Raw genomic sequence first — 20,321 nt, 5'->3', positions numbered from 1 at the left:
GCCTAGTCTCCGCCGCGCGCCCCAGCCCTCAGCCGCAGCCCCGCGGACCGGGACCCGGACGGGCCAGGACCTCGGAGTCCCCGAGGCGAGACCTGGAGCAGAAGCAGATAGATGGCGTGACCAATCAGAGCCAGGCTTTCGCGGGCGCGGCCCCCGGCAATTGGGCGGCGGAGCGCGGGGCGGGGCTTCCGGTCGGGGCAGAGGGGCTTCCGCCGCCGCGGCGCCTTGGATGGCCGTGTTCCGGGTAGCGCTGCCGGCCTCACTCGCGGCCGCCCGTGCCCGGCCGCCCCTCGGCTGCTGCCCGCCGCCCGCGCCCTGCTCCGCGTCGGCCGGCGCCATGGAGCCTGAGCCCCGCTGGCTGGCGGGGCTGCGCTTCGACAACCGCGCCCTGCGCGCGCTGCCGGTGGAGACGCCGCCGCCTGGCCCCGAGGGCGCCCCGTCCGCCCCGCGGACCGTGCCCGGCGCCTGCTTCAGCCGCGTGCGGCCCGCGCCCCTGCGGCAGCCGCGCGTCGTGGCGCTGTCGGAGCCCGCGCTGGCGCTGCTGGGCCTGGGCGCGCCGCCCGCTGACGCCGCCGCCCGCGAGGCGCGCGAGGCCGAGGCCGCGCTCTTTTTCAGCGGCAACGCGCTGCTGCCGGGCGCCGAGCCCGCCGCGCACTGCTATTGCGGCCACCAGTTCGGCCAGTTCGCCGGGCAGCTGGGCGACGGCGCTGCCATGTACCTGGGCGAGGTGTGCACGGCGGCCGGCGAGCGCTGGGAGCTTCAGCTCAAGGGCGCCGGCCCCACGCCCTTCTCCAGGTGTGTTTGCGCCCGTACCCTCGGAGCTCTCCTCCCCGGTGGGGCGGTTGTGGGGGAGATTAACTACGGAAAAGTGTGGCGTGGGGACGTAGAACGTGGTGGGTAGCAGCGCCCGAGCCAAAGGCCCTGAGGCCAGGACAGGAGGCGAGGGAGCAGGTTCTGTGGCTCCTGGCCGCCTCGGAGCGTCCCTGCCCCGTCTGCCTGGAAGAGGGGGAAGGGGAGGGTCCTGCTGCCCCTCAGGTCAGGCTGAGCGTCTGATCACACAGCGCTGGCAGCTGCCCGTGCTCTGTTCTCATAAACTATCCGGAGAGTTTGGAGTCAGTTCTACGTGCAGCACGCTCACGTTTACCGCGTGCCCAGCCCTGCTGCCTGCTCGGCGCACTCGGCTTCCGGCTTCCTCTGAATGCTGATCGGGCAGTCAGCTTCCCTCCCACACACTTTAGCACTGCAGATGCTTACTGTGCAGCCGGTGCCCTGGACCGGGACAGATCCTCAGCCCAGTGGACCTTCTCCCAGGCCCGGGCTTCCAAGCACTTGGGGGCCAGCCATGTTCTGACCCCGCAGTGAGGTGGGCAGTGTCAGATGCCCATCCAGGGGCTTATGGGCCAGTGTTGGGGTCCAGATGCCCACAGCCTGACCCAGCAGGGCGCCCTTCCCGCAGCTGTCATGCCTCCTGTACACACAGTGCTGATAGTCTCTTCTGCTCCTTTTCACTAAAAAAGTTCATATATTTAGGCCATATTTGTTAAATGCTTATTGAATGGCTGAAAGAATCACACCTAACTTGGCGTTTTATGTTCCAAGAAATCCCGAGGGTGTGTCTCTGGTCTGGCCCCTTCCATGAGCTCTCCCCTCCCCTCTCTGCAGGGACTGAACCGGGCCCCCAACTCTACCAGCGCCACCTCAGATCCTCAGGATAGCTGGTCCTTCCTCATCCCCCAGTCTTCAAACCTTGGTGTCTCTGAAATGTCCTGAGTGCGTCCTGGCACCCGCCCCACCCGCCTGGAACAACCTGCTCAGAGCTGTCTGCACTCGTGGCCGGCAGAAGCATTTCTGCTCCTTGGGGTCACGTGTAAATGTTTCTCGCCCTGGGGCCTGCACATTGTATGAGCATCTTTCAACTTCATGTGTTCATTTTAATCATTTGTTTTTGCCATTTATAAAAAACATTTTTGTGAGAGTAATCTGCTGTTGGAAGTTGCTTTTAATATTTGAAGACTTGAGCTGTAAGTCAGTGTGTCCAGACCTGAGGTCCTTTAAAAGAAAGAGGCTGTTTGACCCTTACCAGATGTGCACCCACCCACCACCCCCAGCATTTCCTGGGGTCCCCAGCCTCAACAAGGCTTGAGGCTAACATCTGAAGTGGTGTGAGTGGCTTAAGGCCAGCTGCTCGAGTCCCCTGGCATGGGTTTTGGGGGATGCGCAGGTGGCTTCTTGCTTCTGCCTCCCATGGGGGTTGGGATTTCAGGACGGCCTCTCCTGCCAGGTGCAGAAGAGCTTGTCCTCAGCTGGGTCCACCCCAGCAGTTTGGCTGGGAACAGACATGGGCGCCCAGGAGAAGGGACCGTTGTCACATGTCCATGCGGCTCTCTGGGGGCAGGGCCACCCTGAGGCCCTGTACCCTTGCTGTGTAATCATTATTCAGTTCTGGTTTCTGCTTTGGGCACTTTGCCCCAGGCAAGGAGATAGGCAGCTTGTTTTCTGGATCATTTTTACCAGATCCACAATTAGCTTGGACTGTACTGGCTTCCTGCTAAACAGGCTGGGGGGAGGTGGAGGGCAGGTGTGGAGTGACATTTGAGGACGGATTACAGACTAGAAGAGGGTGAGTGGAGTGCAGCTGTGGACTGAGGGTCTCGTCAGCCAGAGGCAGGCACAGTCACCCTGCAGACAGCCCCGGGGTGACTGTCAGGCCGGGTTTCTAGAGGTGTCACTCACACCTGGAATGAGCCACACCCAGGCTCCCAGGTGAGGGCAAGGCAGGAGGCCTGCAGAGATCTCCACTGACTCCCGGCCTCCCTGGCCCCGCTCTCCAGGCCTAGGCCCCAGCACCCCAAACTCAACGCTGGGCCCGGCTCTGGCCTCTTCCTGGCAGAGGATGTGGGCAGACGTGCACCCTGGGCACCTTCACTCAGCCTCGGTGTCCTTCTGCAGGTGAGACAGAAGTGAGCCCAGTGTCTTCCCGCCAGTTTTTGTTCTTTCCTAGAGAATTTTCCAAACTGTTTCAGGTGCCTTCCTGCCTGGGAGAGTGCTGGCACACTGCCATGCCCTGGGCCAGGCCAGGAAGCCAGGCCTGACCCTGAAGGGCAGAGACCCAAGCTCACTTTGCTGTTGTGTTTGTTTGCTGGGTGGGGGCTCTTGGAGGTCAAAGTGTCCAGCGCACTTCATCTTACAAGGAGAGGCTGAGGTCGTGGCTCATGCAGGCCAGCTGTTCTCGTGTGCTGCTACCACTTTCCTTCTTTAATTTGAAAAAATAATGAGTTTCCAGTCCAGCATGTAAGAAACCTTGGAAATCATCACTCCATTCTAACAAGTGAAAAGCTGAACAAACTGAAAAATCAACAAGTCTTCTTAGATCTGCAAGAAAAGTGAGGTCAGAGGGCAAATTGCTGCCCCACCCCCCAAATTGGAGAGACTGACAGGCAAATACAAAGAATTACGAGTTACCAGAGCGGGAGTCTGCACAGATCCTTGCCCTGTAATTGGTGAATTGCGGGAGGCTCAGTGTGTACCAGTCAGTTGAAAATTTCAGGGCCCAGTCATAAGCGAGCCCCGCCCTCTGGTGAGTTTTACCTCCTGGAGCTCTCCTGTCTTCTCACAGTGAATATTGGTGGAAAATCCCTTTGTGCTTCTGGCAGGAGGGGGGAAAAAGAGGTCTATGGAGTACACCAGAGCACTCTGTTCTGAACAAGGCTGCCCTTGGGGGAAGCTAATTAACCAGAGCCTGACCTGCTGGGGTGTTATCAGAGCCCAACAGACCTGGGGAAGGGAAATGCCCAGCTCCAGCGCCCTCTGGCGGAGAGGAGACTGAAAAGCACATATGGAAGCTCTCAGTCCAGAGGCACAGGGTCACTCAGAGTCTGAGGCCTCCACCTGACACCTATAACCCACCTCTACATCACTGAAGGCCTGCTTACAGTAGTTCCTTTTACCCCATACATCACGCCTGGCTATCAAGAAAAACTTACAAAACATACTAAAAGGCAGAAAACACAGTTGGAAGAGACAGGGCCAGCATCATAACTAGCCTCAGACATGGCAGAGATGTTGGAATTATCAGACCAACACAATTCCAATTGTGTTGGAATTTAACACAATTATGATTAATATACTCAGGGCTCTAATGGATAAAGCAGGCAACATTCAAGAATAGATGGGCAGGACTTCCCTGGGGGTGCAGTGGTTAAGAATCCGCCTGCCAATGCAGGGGACACGGGTTCGAGCCCTGGTCTGGGAAGACCCCACATGCCGCAGAGCATCTAAGCTGGTGCGCCACAACTACTGAACCTGTGCTCTAGAGCCCGCGAGCCACAGCTACTGAGCCTGCATGCCAAAACTACTGAGCCCACGCGCCTAAAGCCCATGCTCTGCAACAAGGAAAGCCACTGCAATGAGAAGCCTGCGCACCACAACGAAGAGTAGCCCCCGCTTGCCCCAACTAGAGAAAGCCCGCGCACAGCAACGAAGACCCAATGCAGCCAAAAATAAATAAATAAATTTATTTATTTTAAAAATAAATAAAATGAGACTAGAGGAATTCCCTGGTGGTCCACTGGTTAAGACTCAGGCCTTCACTGACAGAGGTCTGGATTTGGTCCCTGGTCGGGGTACTGAGGTCCCTCAAGCCGCTCGGCATGGTCAAAAATAAATAAATAAAACCTTAAAAAAAAAAAAAAAAAGAATAGATGGGCAAGCAGAGCAACTAAGCCCGTGCACCACAACTACTGAGCCCATGCTCTAGAGCCCGCAAGCCACAACTACTGAGCCCACGTGCCGCAACTAATGAAACCCTCACGCCTAGAGCCTGTGCTCCACAACAAGAGAAGCCACCGCAATGAGAAGCCCAGGCACCTCAACAAAGCCCACGCGAAGCAGCAAAGACCCAACACAGCCAAAAATTAAATAAATAAATAAATAAATAAACAAATAAATAAATAAATACAAAAAGAATAGATGGGCAGTGTAAGCAGAGAGATGGAAATTCTGAAAAAGACAAAAAGGAAATGCTAGAGATTTCTAGCAAAAACACTAACAAAAATGAAGAATTCCTCTGATGGACATGTTGCTAGACTGGACACAGATGAGGAAAGAATCTCTGAACTTGAAGATAATCTCAGGAGAAACCTCCAAAGATAAAAAGCAAAAAAAAATTTAAAAAAATAAAGACTGAAAAAATCCAAACACTCACCAAGAATTGTAGGACAAATGCAAAAGAAGTAACACATGTGTAATAGGAATACCAGGAGAGAAAGAGAGAAAGAAACAGAAGAAATATTTGAAGAAATGACTGAGAATTTCCCCAAATTAATGTTAGACACCAAACAGATCCAAGAAGCTCAGAGCACACCGAGCGGGAGGAATGCCTCCCCCACCCCCACCAAAAGACAAAAACAAACAAAACTACATCTAGGCTCACAATTTTCAAACTACAGAGAGGCAGAAATAAAGAAAAAAAAGTGAAAGAAGCTAGAGGAAGGAAACACTTCACCTACAGAGGCGCAAAGATAAGAATTACATCTGACTTCTCAGAAGCCAGGCAAGAGGAAAGTGGAGTGAAGTATCTAAAGTGATAAGGAAAAAAAAAACCCCACCCACCTAGAATTCCGTACCCTGTGAAATTATCCTTCAGAAGTGAAGGAGAAATAAAGACTTCCTCAGACAAACAAAAATTGAGGGAAATTGTTAGCAGTTGACCTGTCTTGCCAGAAATGTTAAAAGATGTTCTTTATAGGGAATGAAAATGATGTAGGTCAGAAACTTGAATCCACATAAACAACGGAAGAGCATAAGAGAAGTGAAAGTACAATAAAAACCTTTACTTTTCCTCATCTTAATTGATATAACAGGTAATAGCTTGTTTAAAATAATAGTGATGATGCATTTATGTATAAATGAAATTAATGACACCAGTCAAATAAGGGATGGGAGGGAAGGATTAGGATTATTTTGTTATTATAAGGTACTCATACTACCCATGGAGCAGGGTAGTGTTACCTGAAAGTAGACTTGGATTAGTTGTAAATGGTATATTACGAACTCTAGGGCAACCATTTTTTTTAAAAAAATTATTTATTTATTTATTTTCGGCTGCGTTGGGTTGTTGTTGCTGAGTGCAGGCTTTCTCTAGTTGTGGCGAGGGGGGGCTACTCCTCGTGGTGCGCGGGCTTCAGTAGCTGTGGCACGTGGGCTCAATAGTTGTGGCTTGCGGGCTCTAGAGCACAGGCTCAGTAGTTGTGGCACACAGGCTTAGTTCCTCCGCAGCATGTGGGATCATCCCAGACCAGGGCTCGAACCCGTGTCCCCTGCATTGGCAGGTGGATTCTTTACCACTGTGCCACCAGGGAAGTCCTAGGGCAACCATTTTTTTAAAGAGTAAAACAAAACAAAAAAGTATAACTGATACACCAGGCGAGAACTGATGAAAAAAGAGAAATTGGAATCACAAAATACTCAGTTAAAACCACAAAAGGCAGAAAAAGAGTGAAAGAGAAAACAAAGAGCAAGGCCAATAAATAAAAAAACAAGACCAAACTATATGTTGTCCATAAGAAATCCACTTTAAATATGAAGACACATGTAGATTAAAAGTAAATGGATGGGGGATTTCCCTGGTGGCCTAGTGGTTAGGATTTGGCACTTTCACTGCGGAGGCCTGGATTCGGTCCCTGGTTGGGGAACCATCCCGCATGCTGCCAAAATACAAAAAAAAGGAAAAGTAAATGGATGGAGGAAAGCATACCATGCTAACACTAGTTAGCAGGAGTAGCCATATTAATTCAGGAAGAGTGGACTTCAGAGTAAGGAAAGTCATTAGGGATAAAGAGGGGCATGACAAAATGATGAAGGGGTCAAGAAGGCAAAACAGTCCTTACTTGTATATGTGCCAGATAGCAGCATCAGAGTACCATGAGGCAGAAACTGACAGAACTTCAGAGGGGCACAGATGAATCCACTGTCATTGTTGGAGACTCAACACCCCTCTATCAGAAATGGACAGAGCCAGCAGGCAGAAAATTGGTAAGGCCACCTTTGAACTCAGTTAACACCATCAATCAACTGGATGTAAAGAACATCTATACCCTACTTCATCTAACAACAATGGGATACATATTCTTCTCAGGCCCACATGGAACATTTATCCAGAGAGACCACCTTCTAGGCCATAAAACACACCTTAACAAATTTTTTAAAATAAAAATCATTCAGTGTCTGTTCTCAGGCCACAATGGAATCAAACTAGAAATCAATAACAGATAACTGAAAACCCCAAAATACTTGGAGATTATGCAACATACTTCTAAATAACACATGGTCAAAGACAAAATCTCGAGAAAATTTTAAGTATTTTGAACTAAATGAAAATGAAAACACCAAATGTATGGGGTACGGTGAAAGCAGTGCTTTGAGGGAAGTTTATAGCAGTGAGTGCATATGTTAGTAAAGAAGAAAGATCTAAAACCAATCATTTAAGCTTCCACATTAGGGAACTACAAAAAGCAGAGCAAATCAAATCCAAAGTAAGCAAAAGAAAAGAAATAATAAGAATTAGAGCAGAAGTCAATGAAATTGAAATAGGAAATCAGTGAAACCAAAAGCTTGTTCTTTGAAAAGATCAATAAAATCAATAAACCTCTAGCCAGGCTAACTAACAAAGAAAGTGAGGACACAATTACTAATACCAGAAATTAAAGAGGGGAAATCATGCAGATCATATGGACATTAAAAGGATAGTAAGGGGACTTCCCTGGTGGCGCGGTGGTTGAGAGTCTGCCTGCCGATGCAGGGGACACAGGTTCGTGCCCTGGTCCGGGAAGATCCCACATGCCGCGGAGCGGGTGGGCCCGTGAGCCATGGCCGCTGAGCCTGCGCGTCCGGAGCCTGTGCTCCGCAATGGGAGAGGCCACAGCGGTGAGAGGCCTGTGTACCGTAAAAAAAAAAAAAAAAAAAAGGATAGTAAAACTACTCTGAATGATTCTGTGCTCACAAATTTGATAACCTAGGTGAAATGGACCAATTCCTTGAAAGACACAATTTGCCAAATCTCACAAGAAAAAAATAAGATAATCTGAATAGGCCTATGTATATTAAAGAAACTGAGTCAACAATTAATAACCTTCCAAAACAGAAAGCACCAGGCCCAGATGGACTCACCAGTGAATTCTACCAAACATTTAAGGATGAAAGTATTCCACTCTTTTTCAGAGAATGGAAGCAGAGGAAATACTTCCTAACTCATTCTATGAGGCCAGCATTACCCTAATACCAAATCCAGACAAAGACAATACAAGAAAAGAAAACTACACACCAAAACCCCTCATGAACATAGATAAAGACATCTTCAACAAAATATTAGCAAATCAAATCCAACAATGTTTGAAGAGAATTATACATCACCACTAAATGGGATTTATTCCAGGTATGCAAGTCTGGTTCAGTATTCAAAAATTAATTAACGTGATCCATCAGATCAACAGGCTAAAGAAGAAAACTCGCATCATCACATCAATTGAAGCAGAAAAGGCATTTGACAAAACCCAAGACCTATTCATGATAAAAACTCAGTAAATTAGCAATAGAGAGGAACTTCCTCAACTTGATAGAGTATCTACAGAAAACCTATAGCTAAATCTACTTAATCATGAGAACCTCAAAGCTTTCCCACTAAGATTAGAAACAAGACAAAGATGTTCCCTCTTTCCATTGCTTTTCAACATCCCTGGAGGTCCTAGCTAATGTAACAAGACAAGAGAAGAAAATCGAAGGCATACAGATTGAGATGGAAGAAATAAAAATTGTCTTTGTTTGCAGATGAACATCTATGTAGAAAATCTCAAAGAACTGACCAAAAAAATGAGCTCATAAGCAGTTATAGCAAGGTTGCAGGATACAGAGTTACTACCTAGGTCAATCACTTTAGTATATCCCAGCAGTGAACAAGTGGAATTTGAAATTTAAAACAATACTGTTTACATTAGCAATCCTAAAAATTAGATTCACGCCTAAGTGTGAGTTCACACTTAGGTGTGAATCTAAGAAAATATAAGACGTCTACTAGGAACACTACAAAACTGATAAAAGATATCAAAGAAGAACTAAATCAATGTAAAGATATTCCACGTTCATGGATAGGAAGACTCAATATTGTCAAGATATTGGTTCTTCCCAACTCAGTCTATAGATTCAGTGCAATCCCAATCAAAGTCTCAGCAAGTTATTTTGTAGATATTGACAAACTGATTCTAAAATTTATATCGAGAGGCAAAAGACCCAGTATAGCCCTCACAATACTGGGGGAGAAGAACAAAGTCAGAAGACTGACACTACCGCACTTCAAGACTTACCATAAAGCTTCAGCAATCAAGAGAGTGTGGTTTTGCAACTACTGAAGCCCGCGTGCTTAGAGCCCCTGCTCCGCAACGAGAAGCCACCACAATGAGAAGCCCACGCACGACATCCAAGAGTAGCCCCCGCTCGCTACAACTAGAGAGAAAGCCCACGTGAAGCAATGAAGACCCAATGCAGCCAAAAATAAATAAATAAATAGATAGATAGATGATAGATAGATAGATAGATAGATAGATAGATAGATAGATAGGTTTTGGCCAAAGAATAGATAGGTCAATGGAACAGAACAGAGAGCCCAGAAATAGACCTGCATAGATGTGGATCTTTGACAAAGGAGCAAAGGCAATCCAATGGAGCAATGATAGTATTTTCAACAGATTGTACTGGAACAACTGGATATCAACATACAAAAAAAAAATCTAGACACAGACCTGACACCCTTCACAAAAATTAACTCAAAAGGGATCACAGACCTAAACAAAATGCAAAACTGTAAAACTCCTAGAAGATAAAACAAAATCTGGATGACCTTGGGTATAGAAATGACTTTTTAGGTACCATACGAAAGACAGGATCCATGAAGAAATAATTGATAGGCTGGACTTTATTAAAGTTAAAACTTCGGTGAAGGACAATTGTCAGGAGAAATGAGAAGACAAGCCACAGACTGGGAGAAAATCTCTGCAAAATACACATCTGATAAAGGACTGTTATCCAAAATATACAAAGAACTCTTAAAACTCAACAATAAGAAAACAAATTGATTTTAAAATGGGGCAAAGACCTTGTTAGATACCTCCCCAAAGAAGATACAGAGATGACATATAAGCACTTTAAAAGACGTTTCACATCATGTGTCATCAGGAAAATGCAAATTAATAAGGAGACGCCATTACACACCTGGGAGGATGGCCAAATTCCCGAACACTGACAACACAAAATGCTGGCAAGGATGTAGAGCAATGGGAGCTCCCATTCACGGCTGCTGGGCATGCAGGTCGGTGCAGCCACTTGGGAAGACAGTGTGGTGGCTTCTTACCAAACTAAATACACTCTCACCGTATGATCCAAGGATCATGCTCCTCAGCATTTACCCAAAGCAGTTGAAAACACGTCCACACGAAAACCCTGTATATGGATGTTCACAGCAACTTTATTCATAATTGCCAAAACTTGGAAGCTGCCAAGATGTCCTTCAAGGTGAATAGATAAACAAACCGTGGCCCGTCCAGACAATGGGATATTATTCAGCAAAAGAATAGAAAGAAAAAAAAAAAGAAAAGCCATCAAGCCATGAAAAGACATGGAAGAAACTTAGATGCGTATCAGTAAGTGAAGGAAGTGAATCTGAAAGGTCACACAGTATGATTCCAACTCTATGACATTCTGGAAAAGGGAAAACTGTGGAGACAGTAAAAGACCAGGGGTTGGGAGGGGAGAGATGACCAGGTAGAGCACAGAGGGTTTTTCGGGCTGTGAAACTGTTCTGTATGACACTGTAATGGTGGATCTCTGTCAAACCCACAGAATGGACAACACTGAAAGTGAACCCTGATATGAACAGTGGACTCTGGGTGATGATGATGTGTCGGCATAGCTTCATCGAGTGTGACAAATGTCTCTCCCCTTGGTGGGGACATTGATAACTGGGGGAGGCTGTGTGTGTGTGGTGGCAGGGTATATGAGAAATCTCTCTGGCTTCTGATCAGTTTTGCTGTGAACCTAAAACTGCCTAGGAAAATAAAGTCTATTTAAAATAATAGTAATAATGAAGGTTTAGCATAAGAAGAAAACATCCACATCATTCAGAGCTCCCTGAGGGAGACTGGGGTCCCCCCCCCCACTGCAAATGATGCTCTGTGTCTGTGCTGTTGTAAAAGGATTTTCACAAAGTAAATTCATAAAAACAGAATTGTGGATTTTCGAGCGTGTGTGTGACCCTGGGAGTAGCCTTCCCTGACCTCTGTGTGGACCTGGCCTCCTGCTGCGGGCCAGGCACCCTGTGCTGCGGTTCCAGACCTGGAGGAGGTTAGGGGCTTAGCACCTGGGATCATCCAAAACAGACTCTTTTTACAGTGATGTCGGAGCTGCTCGTGGGTTGTTTTTATTTATTTTTATTTTTATTTATTTTTATTTTTTTGCGGTACGCGGGCCTTTCACTGTTGTGGCCTCTCCCGTTGCGGAGCACAGGCTCCGGACGCACAGGCCCAGCGGCCATGGCTCACGGGCCCAGCCGCTCTGCGGCATGTGGGATCCTCCCGGACCGGGGCACGAACCCGTGTCCCCTGCATCGGCAGGCGGACTCTCAACCACTGCGCCACCAGGGAAGCCCATGGGTTGTTTTTAAAAAGCCATTAGGAGGCTTTCTTCCAGTCCCTTCCCTCTGTGACCACACCTTGGTGTTGAGTGGAGCCCGGCAGTGACCTCTGTGCTTGACCTCAGACAGGCCGATGGTCGCAAGGTGCTGCGCTCGAGCATCCGCGAGTTCCTGTGCAGTGAGGCCATGTTCCACCTGGGCATCCCCACCACGCGGGCTGGCGCCTGCGTCACATCCCAGTCCACTGTCGAGCGGGATGTGTTCTACGACGGCAACCCCAGGCCCGAGCAGTGCGCGGTCGTGCTGCGCGTGGCCCCCACGTTCCTCAGGTAACTCCCGTCCTCGTGTTCCTGTGTCGCCCCGGTGGCCAGAGTGCAGCTGCCCGGCCAGGGTGCAGGGCCTGGGGCGGCCAGAGGAGGTCGCCCCAGTGCAGGCTCTGGGGCGGCATGTCCAGAGCTGTGGACCTGGAGTTTATGACCAGGAGCTACGTAAGATGCACCAAGAAAACGGCCTCACTGTGCTGCTGGACGAGCGGCCGTGACGCCCGGTGTGCCTGCTTCCTCTGGCCCCTGTTCACTGACTGGAGGCCTCCTGGCTGCTGTCTCCAGCGGGGCCTGTTAGTTCTCGACGTCACAACGCTGTCTGGCGTCGGGTGCTCGGTACCGACCACCTGAACCCAGAGTCGCCAGGAGGTGGCTGTGGCGGTCTGGCAGCGTCAGGTGACCCGGGCTGACCCTGTGCGTCAGCTGTCACCAGCTTTCCCTTTGTCCTCCGGGGGAGGAAGTGTCGGGGCAGGCGTTGGCCTCATCCTGGGAGACCCGGGGCCTCTGGGCACAGCTGCACTAGTGGCGTTTGGACCAGGTCGTCTTTGCTGTGAGCTGATCTGTGTCTCGTAGGGTGTTCAGGCAGCGTTCCTGGCTTCCACCCACGAGCTGCTGGTAGTAACCCCATCGTGACGCCCAAAAATGCCTCTGGACGTTACCCTGCTCCCTGGAGGGTATAACTGCCCCACCGCTGAGCCTGTGGGTCACCCCACTACAGGACGCCGGTGACGGGCGCATCCCTCGGTGCGGGAGGCCGGACACAGAACCCCTCTTGTCCCTGCAGGGCGGCCGTGGCAGTGCCGGCCCCATGCACCCCGGGAAGTGCCCTGTGTCTGCCTGAATCACTGAACGACCAGCTACGTTTGGTGGTTTGTCCCCCCCGCCCCGCCACGAGGGCTAGCAGCACCCTCCCTCCTTCCTTACTCGTGAGGGGGAGGCGTCACGTTTAACCTGTTGTCCACGCGGGTCTTCCCTCCAGGTTCGGATCCTTTGAGATCTTCAAGTCCTCGGATGAGCACACGGGGCGCGCAGGCCCCAGCGTGGGGAGGAGCGACATCCGAGTGCAGATGCTGGACTACGTCATCAGCACTTTCTACCCCGAGATCCAGGCCACCCACGCCAGTGACAGCGTGCAGAGGCACGCTGCCTTCTTCCGGGAGGTTGGTGGGAGCTGCCCCACCGTGGGCAGATGCTGGGTGTCCGGCCCTCTTGAGTCACCACGCCCTGGCTTAGCCCAGAGGCAACTTCTCAGATACGGTTGAGGGTCGGGGTCCTGGGACAGACCCCCGGGTCACTATTTGAGTGGCATCGAGGGGCCACGTGGAGAGCTTGGGAGGGAATCAGGGCTGGTGGGTGCTGGGCCTCCCGCGTGGGGCCTGTGTTCACGGTGGCCCCAAACACACACCCCTTGGCCTCTCCATTTCCCCCAGAACTCTTAGGCGTTGTGCCACACGACAGTCACAGTTGTGGGAGCTGGTGCAGCCTCAGCCAGTGAAACAGGCAGCAGGGCGAGGGGTCTGCCTGAGGGCCGGAGGCCCGCGGCCAGCGCCCTGCACCAGAAGTGGGCACTGTCCTGCACCTGTCACTCCCCGGACCCCACTTCAGCCACACTGTTGCTTCTCGTCTGTCACGTGGGTGATGCCAGGGGAGTCTTGGGGCTCAGCTCACACCCGAAGTGGGTGGTCCAGGCTCCCCCCTCTGAACCTGGGTCTCTTGGTCAGTGAAGAGAGGGTGGTGCCACCCAACTCCAGGAGTGTCTGCAGCCTCAGGAGGCGTGGTGCGTGCGGACCAGTCTGTGGGCCACCGGGGGCCCTCAGGTGCAGCCCTGCATCTTGCAGGGCCCCTGCTCCCTGGCCGGGGGGCAGGGGGTGGCAGGTCTGGCAGCCAGACCCTGGGCGGGGCAGCTGGGCTGTTTGCGCCCCGCTCCCTGCAGCCCAGGGTGAGGCGGGGCCCTGGGCACAGTGTCTGGACCTGGGCAGTTTTCGCCTGAGAATGTGGTAACTTCCTTGTTTCCACGTGGTCATCCTACAGGGCCTGAGTCATGGGAATGTCCAGGTTCCCTGATTCTTCTGGTTTGGATAAAAGCCAAAAAACAGTGAGTATATGAAAGAGGTAGATGACGTATGTGAGGATCAGAGCCACTCATATCAACTCATCCAAAATACTTTTTCCTTCTTAACCATCCTTGGATGTTCTCCCCACAGCTGAGCGTCAGCTGACAGGACAGGACACTGGGTCGGGCCCCTTGGGAGTCACTGCAGAGCAAGACCGGCTCAGCAGGCACAGCTGGTTTGTGGTGGGGGGGGCAGCCAGCGGCTGTCCTGTGGCGCTGTTGCAGGTGACACGACGCACGGCCCAGCTGGTGGCTGAGTGGCAGTGCGTGGGCTTCTGCCACGGCGTGCTCAACACGGACAACATGAGCATCGTGGGGCTCACCATCGACTACGGGCCCTTTGGCTTCCTGGACAGGTGGGCATCCCGCCACCTGCTGGGGGACCCTGGCCGGGAGGCATATGACAGCGCAGGCATCTCAAGGCAATGGGAAGGACCTGCAGGCCTGTGTGGCTGCTCTTGTTAATGTTTTGTTCGGTGTTTAATTCTCAGCAAGGCCTGGTCAGCCAGCTATCCCCAGAGCAGGAATCCCTGGAGGGTTCTGAGCACAGAAGCACTTTAAACAGCACCTTCTCGGCTCCCAGGTGGAGAGTGGGCTGGAGGGGCGGGCGCGGGGGCCGCGCTGCACTGTGGCCCCCCTGCTCTAGAGGCTGCAGGGCCCCGTGGGACAGGCAGGGGAGCGGCAGCCACCCAGGGCCTGCACTGTCGCTCGGCAGGTCCCCTCAGGCAGCTCCCGGCTCTCCCCACGCGGCAGGTATGACCCCGACCACGTGTGCAACGCCTCCGACACCGCCGGGCGCTACTCGTACAGCAGGCAGCCCGAGGTGTGCAAGTGGAACCTGCAGAAGCTGGCGGAGGCCCTGGACCCTGCGCTGCCCCTCGCGCTGGCCGAGGCCATCCTGGCAGAGGAGTTCGACACCGAGTTCCGTAGGCACTACTTGCAGAAGATGCGCCGGAAGCTGGGCCTCGTGCGGGCTGAGCGGGAGGAGGACAGCGCCCTGGTGGCCGGGCTTCTGGAGACCATGCGCCTGACTGGTGAGCGTGGGTAGGGTGCGCGCGTGTGCCACGTCATGGTGAAACAGAACATGAAACTGACATTTAATGTTTCGGTGGCTTTAAGCACATTTACCTAGTCTTGCAACCATCACTGCCAGCGACTCCAGAACTTTCTCGTCTTCCCAGATGGACATCTGCACCCGTGAAGCACTAGCTCCTGGGCCCCTCCCCCCACCCCCGGTAACCTCACGCTTGCTTTCTAAGAGCTCGCCTCCTCCAGGGACCTCAGGCAAGGGGATCATGTGGCTCTTCTCCCCGTGTATTTAGCTCACCCCACTCAGCACGACGTCCTCCACAGTGGTCATCCCTGTTGTGCATGTCAGGACTTTAAGGCCGCATAGTCTGTGCGGATGGCCTGCCTTTTGCTTGTCCCTTGGCTGTTGGACACTTGGGCTGTTCCACCCTGTGGCCGCCATGCATAACAACGCTGCTGTGAACACAGACGTGCCGTGTCTTTGCGTTCCTGTTTCCCATCCTCTCCGGGGTGCCGCTGTGGGGTTTGCCTATGACTTCCTGGCTGCTCCGGCTAGGACGCCTGGTGCTGCTCAGCAGAAGTGGCCGACCAGGCGTCACTTACTGTTCCTGCTCTTGGGGAAAAGCTCTGTCTTTCACACAAGTGTGATGTGAGCCGTTGGCCTGTGCACATGTGGCTTTTCTCTAGTAGAGGATGTTTCCTTCTGTCCCTCATTCGGTGTTTTCACACTGGGCCTCAGTTGAGGTGATCGCCAGGTTTTACTTCTTCATCCGTGTCCTGTGTTAGTTTAAACTGCCCCTCACGGTCTGGAAGCTGGGGGTCGAGGATCAGGGTGCCGCCTTCTGGCTGTCCTCACACGGCAGAGTAGGGAGCAGGGGCACGAAGCACCCTGTGAGGGCTCCACCCTCGTGACCTACCTCCCAGAGGCCCCCGCTCCAAATACCATCACCCTGCAGAGCTGGGTTTCCATATGAATTCAGGGAGGGGACACACACACCCCTTGCGTTCTGGGGATAAACCCTACTTGCTCTTTCTGATGTTTTGCTGAGGTTTCTTTTACATCTGTATTTACAAGGGATACTGGTCTGTGGTTTTCTTTTCTTGTGGTATCTTTGTTTGGCTTTGGTATCGAGGCAGTGCTGATCTCATGAATGAGTTAGGAAGTGTTCCCTCCTATTTTTCAGAAGAGTCTGAGAAGGACTGGTGTTAATTCTTCTTTAAATGTTTGGTAGAATTCACCAGTGAAGCTGTCTGGTCCTAACATTTCCGGTGTTAGGAAGTTTCCAGTCTCCTTACTTGCTATGGGACTATTTAGATTTTCTATTTCTTCTTGAGTCAGGTCTGGTAATTTATGTGTTTCTGGGAATTTGTCTATGTCATCTATGTTATCTAAATTGTTATTCATAATGTTTTCTTAGTCTTTCATTTCTGTACAGTCTGCAGTGACATCCCCACTTTGATTTCCTTTAGTTACCTGCGTCTTTTTTTCTTTCTTAGTGTAGCTAAAATTTTGTCAGTTTTACTGATCTTTTCAAAGAACCAACTTTGGTTTCAGTGATTTTCTACTTCTTTAGATGTAAGATTATTGATTTGAAATCTTTTTTTACTGAGAAGTAACTGGCATATAGCATTATATAAGTCTCAGGTGTGTGACATGATGATCTGCTGTATGTATATAACGTGAAATGATCACACAGTTACAAATTTATTTTTTTCTGGTGATAAGAGAGAGCTGCTCTTTTAGTGCAGGCTTTTACAGCTATAAACTTCCCTCTGAGCACTGCTGCTTTTGGTTCATACCTCTAAGTATTTTCTAATTTCCCTTGTGATTTCTTTTTAGACCCAGTAGTTGATTTTCACATTACTTGTGAATTTTCCAGTTGTCCTTCCATTTGTGACTTCATGCCATCGTGGTTGCAGAAGACACCGGTCTTTTCAGTGTATTAAGACTGGTTTTATGGCCCGACACATGGTCTGTCCTGGAGAAGGTGCATCTGAGAGCTTGGGTGGAGTGTTGTGTCTGTTGTTTACATTGTTTCCTTGTTGACCTTCTGTCCACGTGTTGGGTGCTGACGTCCCAACTCTTACAGAACTGCTCAAGTCCACCCTTCAGGTTTTTTTGTTTTTAAATTGGAGTGTAGTTGATTTGAAATGTTGTGTTCGCCCTTCAGTTTTATGAGTCTTTGCTTTGTGTATTGGGGGCTCTTGTTTGGTGCATGTTTATAATTGTTACATCTTCTTGCTGAACTGACTCGTCAATGCTCCTCTTTGTCAAGTTCTTACATAGTCTATTTTTCTGATGTCAGCATAGCCATCCCAGCTCTCTTTAGGTTACTATCAGTATGCAAATCATGGGATATTTTTTCCATCCTTTCGCTTTTGACTTATGAGTCTACAGCGAGTTATCTTACTGTAGTTGGATCATGTTTTTTTATCCATTCTGCCAGTCTCTGCTCTTTGGAGACTTTAATCCATTTACTTTTTTTTTTTTTTTTTGGCTTGTGGGGTCTTAGTTCCCCAACCAGGGATTGAACCTGTGCCCTCAGCAGTGAAGGCACAGAGTCCTAACCACTGGATCAGGGAATTCCCTAATTCATTTACTTTTAAAGTAATTACTGATAAGGAAGGACTTATGCTGTTTTGCTCCTTGTTTTCTGTCTTACACCATTTTTGTCCTTTATTTTCTGTTACTGCTCTCGTGCTTAGGTGATCTTTTGCAGTATACCGTTCTGGTTTCCTTCTCATTTTCCCTTGTGTCTGTTTTTTGGATGTTTCCTTGGGGGTTTTGGTGACAGTGTTTTAGCAAGTCAGGCTGAGGCCCTCACAGTGTCTGTTGTGTGTCATGTCCTGTGCCATCTCGACCCTGCAGCTCCTGAAGCGGGCAGTGCTAACTGCCATGACAGTGATGAGGGCCAAGGCCCGGCCTCGGTGCCTTCACTGTATTTTACAGACGAAGAAACCAGGCTTAGAGGCCTTGAGAGACTGAGTGACTCGTCAGGTTCAGGGTCGGGGCTGAGCTGGGAGGACTGAGGGGAGGGCTCAGGAGTCCCCAGCCTGACGCTGAGCAGGGCACCACGCACATGTTAGATGAACACGTACGGTCCTCTGGTGATGGGACGGTGCCCTGAGCAGCTGCGTGTTCCAGGTGCTGACTTCACAAACTCCTTCTACCTGCTGAGCTCCTTCCCAGCCAGGCCGGAGTCTCCGGACCTGGACGAGTTCCTGGCCGCGCTGACTGCACAGTGTGCCTCCCTGGAGGAGCTAAGGCTCGCCTTCCGACCCCAGATGGATCCCCGGTGAGTACTTGGGTCTTGCTTCCCTAGCATTTGTTTCCAGAAAGGGAGGAACATTTAGAACGAAGCCTTTGGGAGGACGCTGGAGACGGGAGTGCCCAGGCGGCTGCTCCACTCCCAGGAGTGGGATGGTCAGACCCTGGCTTTGTGGCACTGAGGCCCACTGGTCAGAGGAAAGGATGGAGATGCTGACACTGGAATGGGGAGGCCAGGCGGCACAGGCTGGGGCACGGTGGTCTCTGCTCTGGGGAGGCTCCCCAGGAAGAGCCTGGGTGTGGGCCCGCAGTCTCCGGCCAGACCCGGCTTTCTGCACCATCGTGTCATGTCCTGAGGGTGCAGCTCAAAAGCCATCACCAACGTGTCCTGTCCCGTGCCAGACAGGAATCTAGTGCAGCAGCAGTGTGGGGAGGGGCTGAAGCTGGCAGGACCTGCTGGGCATGGAGCCAGGGTAACTGGGGAAGGGGGTGTCAGGGGCTGCCCTGCCCCCAGGTGCCCCCAGAGGTGGAGGAGCGTCCAGCCCTGTGATCACTGTGGGAGGAGCTGACAGCAGTGGACCTCTCCCAGAGGGACTGGGTCCTGGGCCGTGTCGGTGGGCGGCTGCCAGCAGGGAGCCGGGGCCGGCCCGGGTCAGCCTGCGGCGTCCGTGTGCCCTGTCAACGTGCGGGGGCTGCGGTAGAACAAGGGCCGACGGCTGGTAGCAGTCCCATGTCGGCTGCGTCCGTCGGACCCGGGCTCCCCCCTGGTGGGGCTGGGGACAGGGCAGCGGTGGGGACCACGTGGCCTGGGGCCCCTCACACGCCCGCTCCACGCAGGCAGCTGTCCATGATGCTCATGCTGGCGCAGTCGAACCCACAGCTTCTGGCGCTCATCGGCACGCGGGCAAGCCTGGCGCGGGAGCTGGAGCGCGTGGAGCAGCAGTCACGGCTGGAGCAGCTGAGCCCAGCTGAGCTGCACAGCAAGAACAGGAGCCACTGGGCCGAGTGGCTCCTGGAGTACAGGTGGACCCCTGCCCCCCACACCCCACCCCCCGCGGGGACCCCGGGGCCACGGGGTGGGGCTGCTCTGCTGATGCTCGGCTCGGGTGTGACTCCAGAGCCCGGCTGGAGAAGGATCAGGAGGCCGCCGACGACACCGCTGCCTGGCAGGCCGAGCACGTGCGCGTCATGCACGCGAACAACCCCAAGTACGTCCTGAGGAACTACATCGCGCAGGGCGCCATCGAGGCCGCCGAGAGCGGCGACTTCTCAGAGGCAAGCGGCCCGCCCGGCCCTCCCCTCCTGGTCCCCTCCCGCTGCCGGGGAGGCCGGGCCCCGACAAACACCGCACCCCCTGCTCTCCTCCAGGTGCGGCGGGTGCTGAAGCTGCTGGAGACCCCTTACTGCAGGGAGGGGGATGCCGCTGAGGCCCGCGAGGCCGCCGAGCCCGAGGAGGACAGTGGGGAGGCCAGCGGGGCAGCCAGCCGGCGGCACTCGTACAGCAGCAAGCCCCCGCTCTGGGCGGTGGAGCTGTGTGTGACGTGATCATCGTAACCGCCTTGGAGGCCTCCACACAGGAGCCCCGAGGCCCGAGCCCTCGAGTCCACGAGGTGGCGCCCGCCCCACCCGCCTCTCCATGACGGCAGAGATGCCCAGTCAGGACCCGACCCGTCTCTGTCCGATGCCGACTCGGCAGCACTGCCCGGCCCCCAGGCTCTGCTCCCGGCGACAGGCTGCTTTGCGCCAGGATAGCTCAGCTCAGCAGAGGGGACCGGCGGACGCACGGCCCCCGCCCACCTCGCCAGCCTGGCGGGGGACGCAGCCCCTAAATAAACTGGCAGCTCCCTCGGTCGCCTCCGTGTGTTCGTTCTGCCCCTGCCCCGGCCCAGGACCCGCCCGGTAGAGAGAGGC

The 20,321-nt window shown here is 52.5% G+C and overlaps 1 protein-coding gene across 2 annotated transcripts; it reads left to right on the top strand.

The window, feature by feature from the left end:
* Positions 1 to 203: 203 nt before the first annotated feature.
* SELENOO (selenoprotein O) lies at positions 204 to 20,261 on the top strand. 2 transcript variants are annotated; one of them, XM_081248045.1, is made up of 9 exons: positions 215 to 795; positions 11,803 to 12,006; positions 12,980 to 13,160; positions 14,339 to 14,469; positions 14,867 to 15,147; positions 18,288 to 18,438; positions 19,248 to 19,433; positions 19,529 to 19,685; positions 19,779 to 20,261. In XM_081248045.1, the coding sequence occupies exons 1-9, from the start codon at positions 230 to 232 to the stop codon at positions 19,953 to 19,955; spliced, it is 2,034 nt and encodes a 677-aa protein (XP_081104171.1). In that variant the 5' UTR covers positions 215 to 229; the 3' UTR covers positions 19,956 to 20,261. The 2 variants fall into 2 exon arrangements, with proteins under 2 accessions (XP_081104172.1, XP_081104171.1); XM_081248046.1 differs by having other exon boundaries at positions 204 to 795; positions 19,529 to 20,261.
* Positions 20,262 to 20,321: the final 60 nt, after the last annotated feature.

This window comes from Mesoplodon bidens (genome assembly GCF_964165515.1).
Source record: "Mesoplodon bidens genome assembly, chromosome: 11".
Taxonomy (NCBI): domain Eukaryota; kingdom Metazoa; phylum Chordata; class Mammalia; order Artiodactyla; family Ziphiidae; genus Mesoplodon; species Mesoplodon bidens.
Note: the sequence above shows the minus strand (reverse complement) of the source record. Positions and strands in the feature narration are given on the sequence as shown.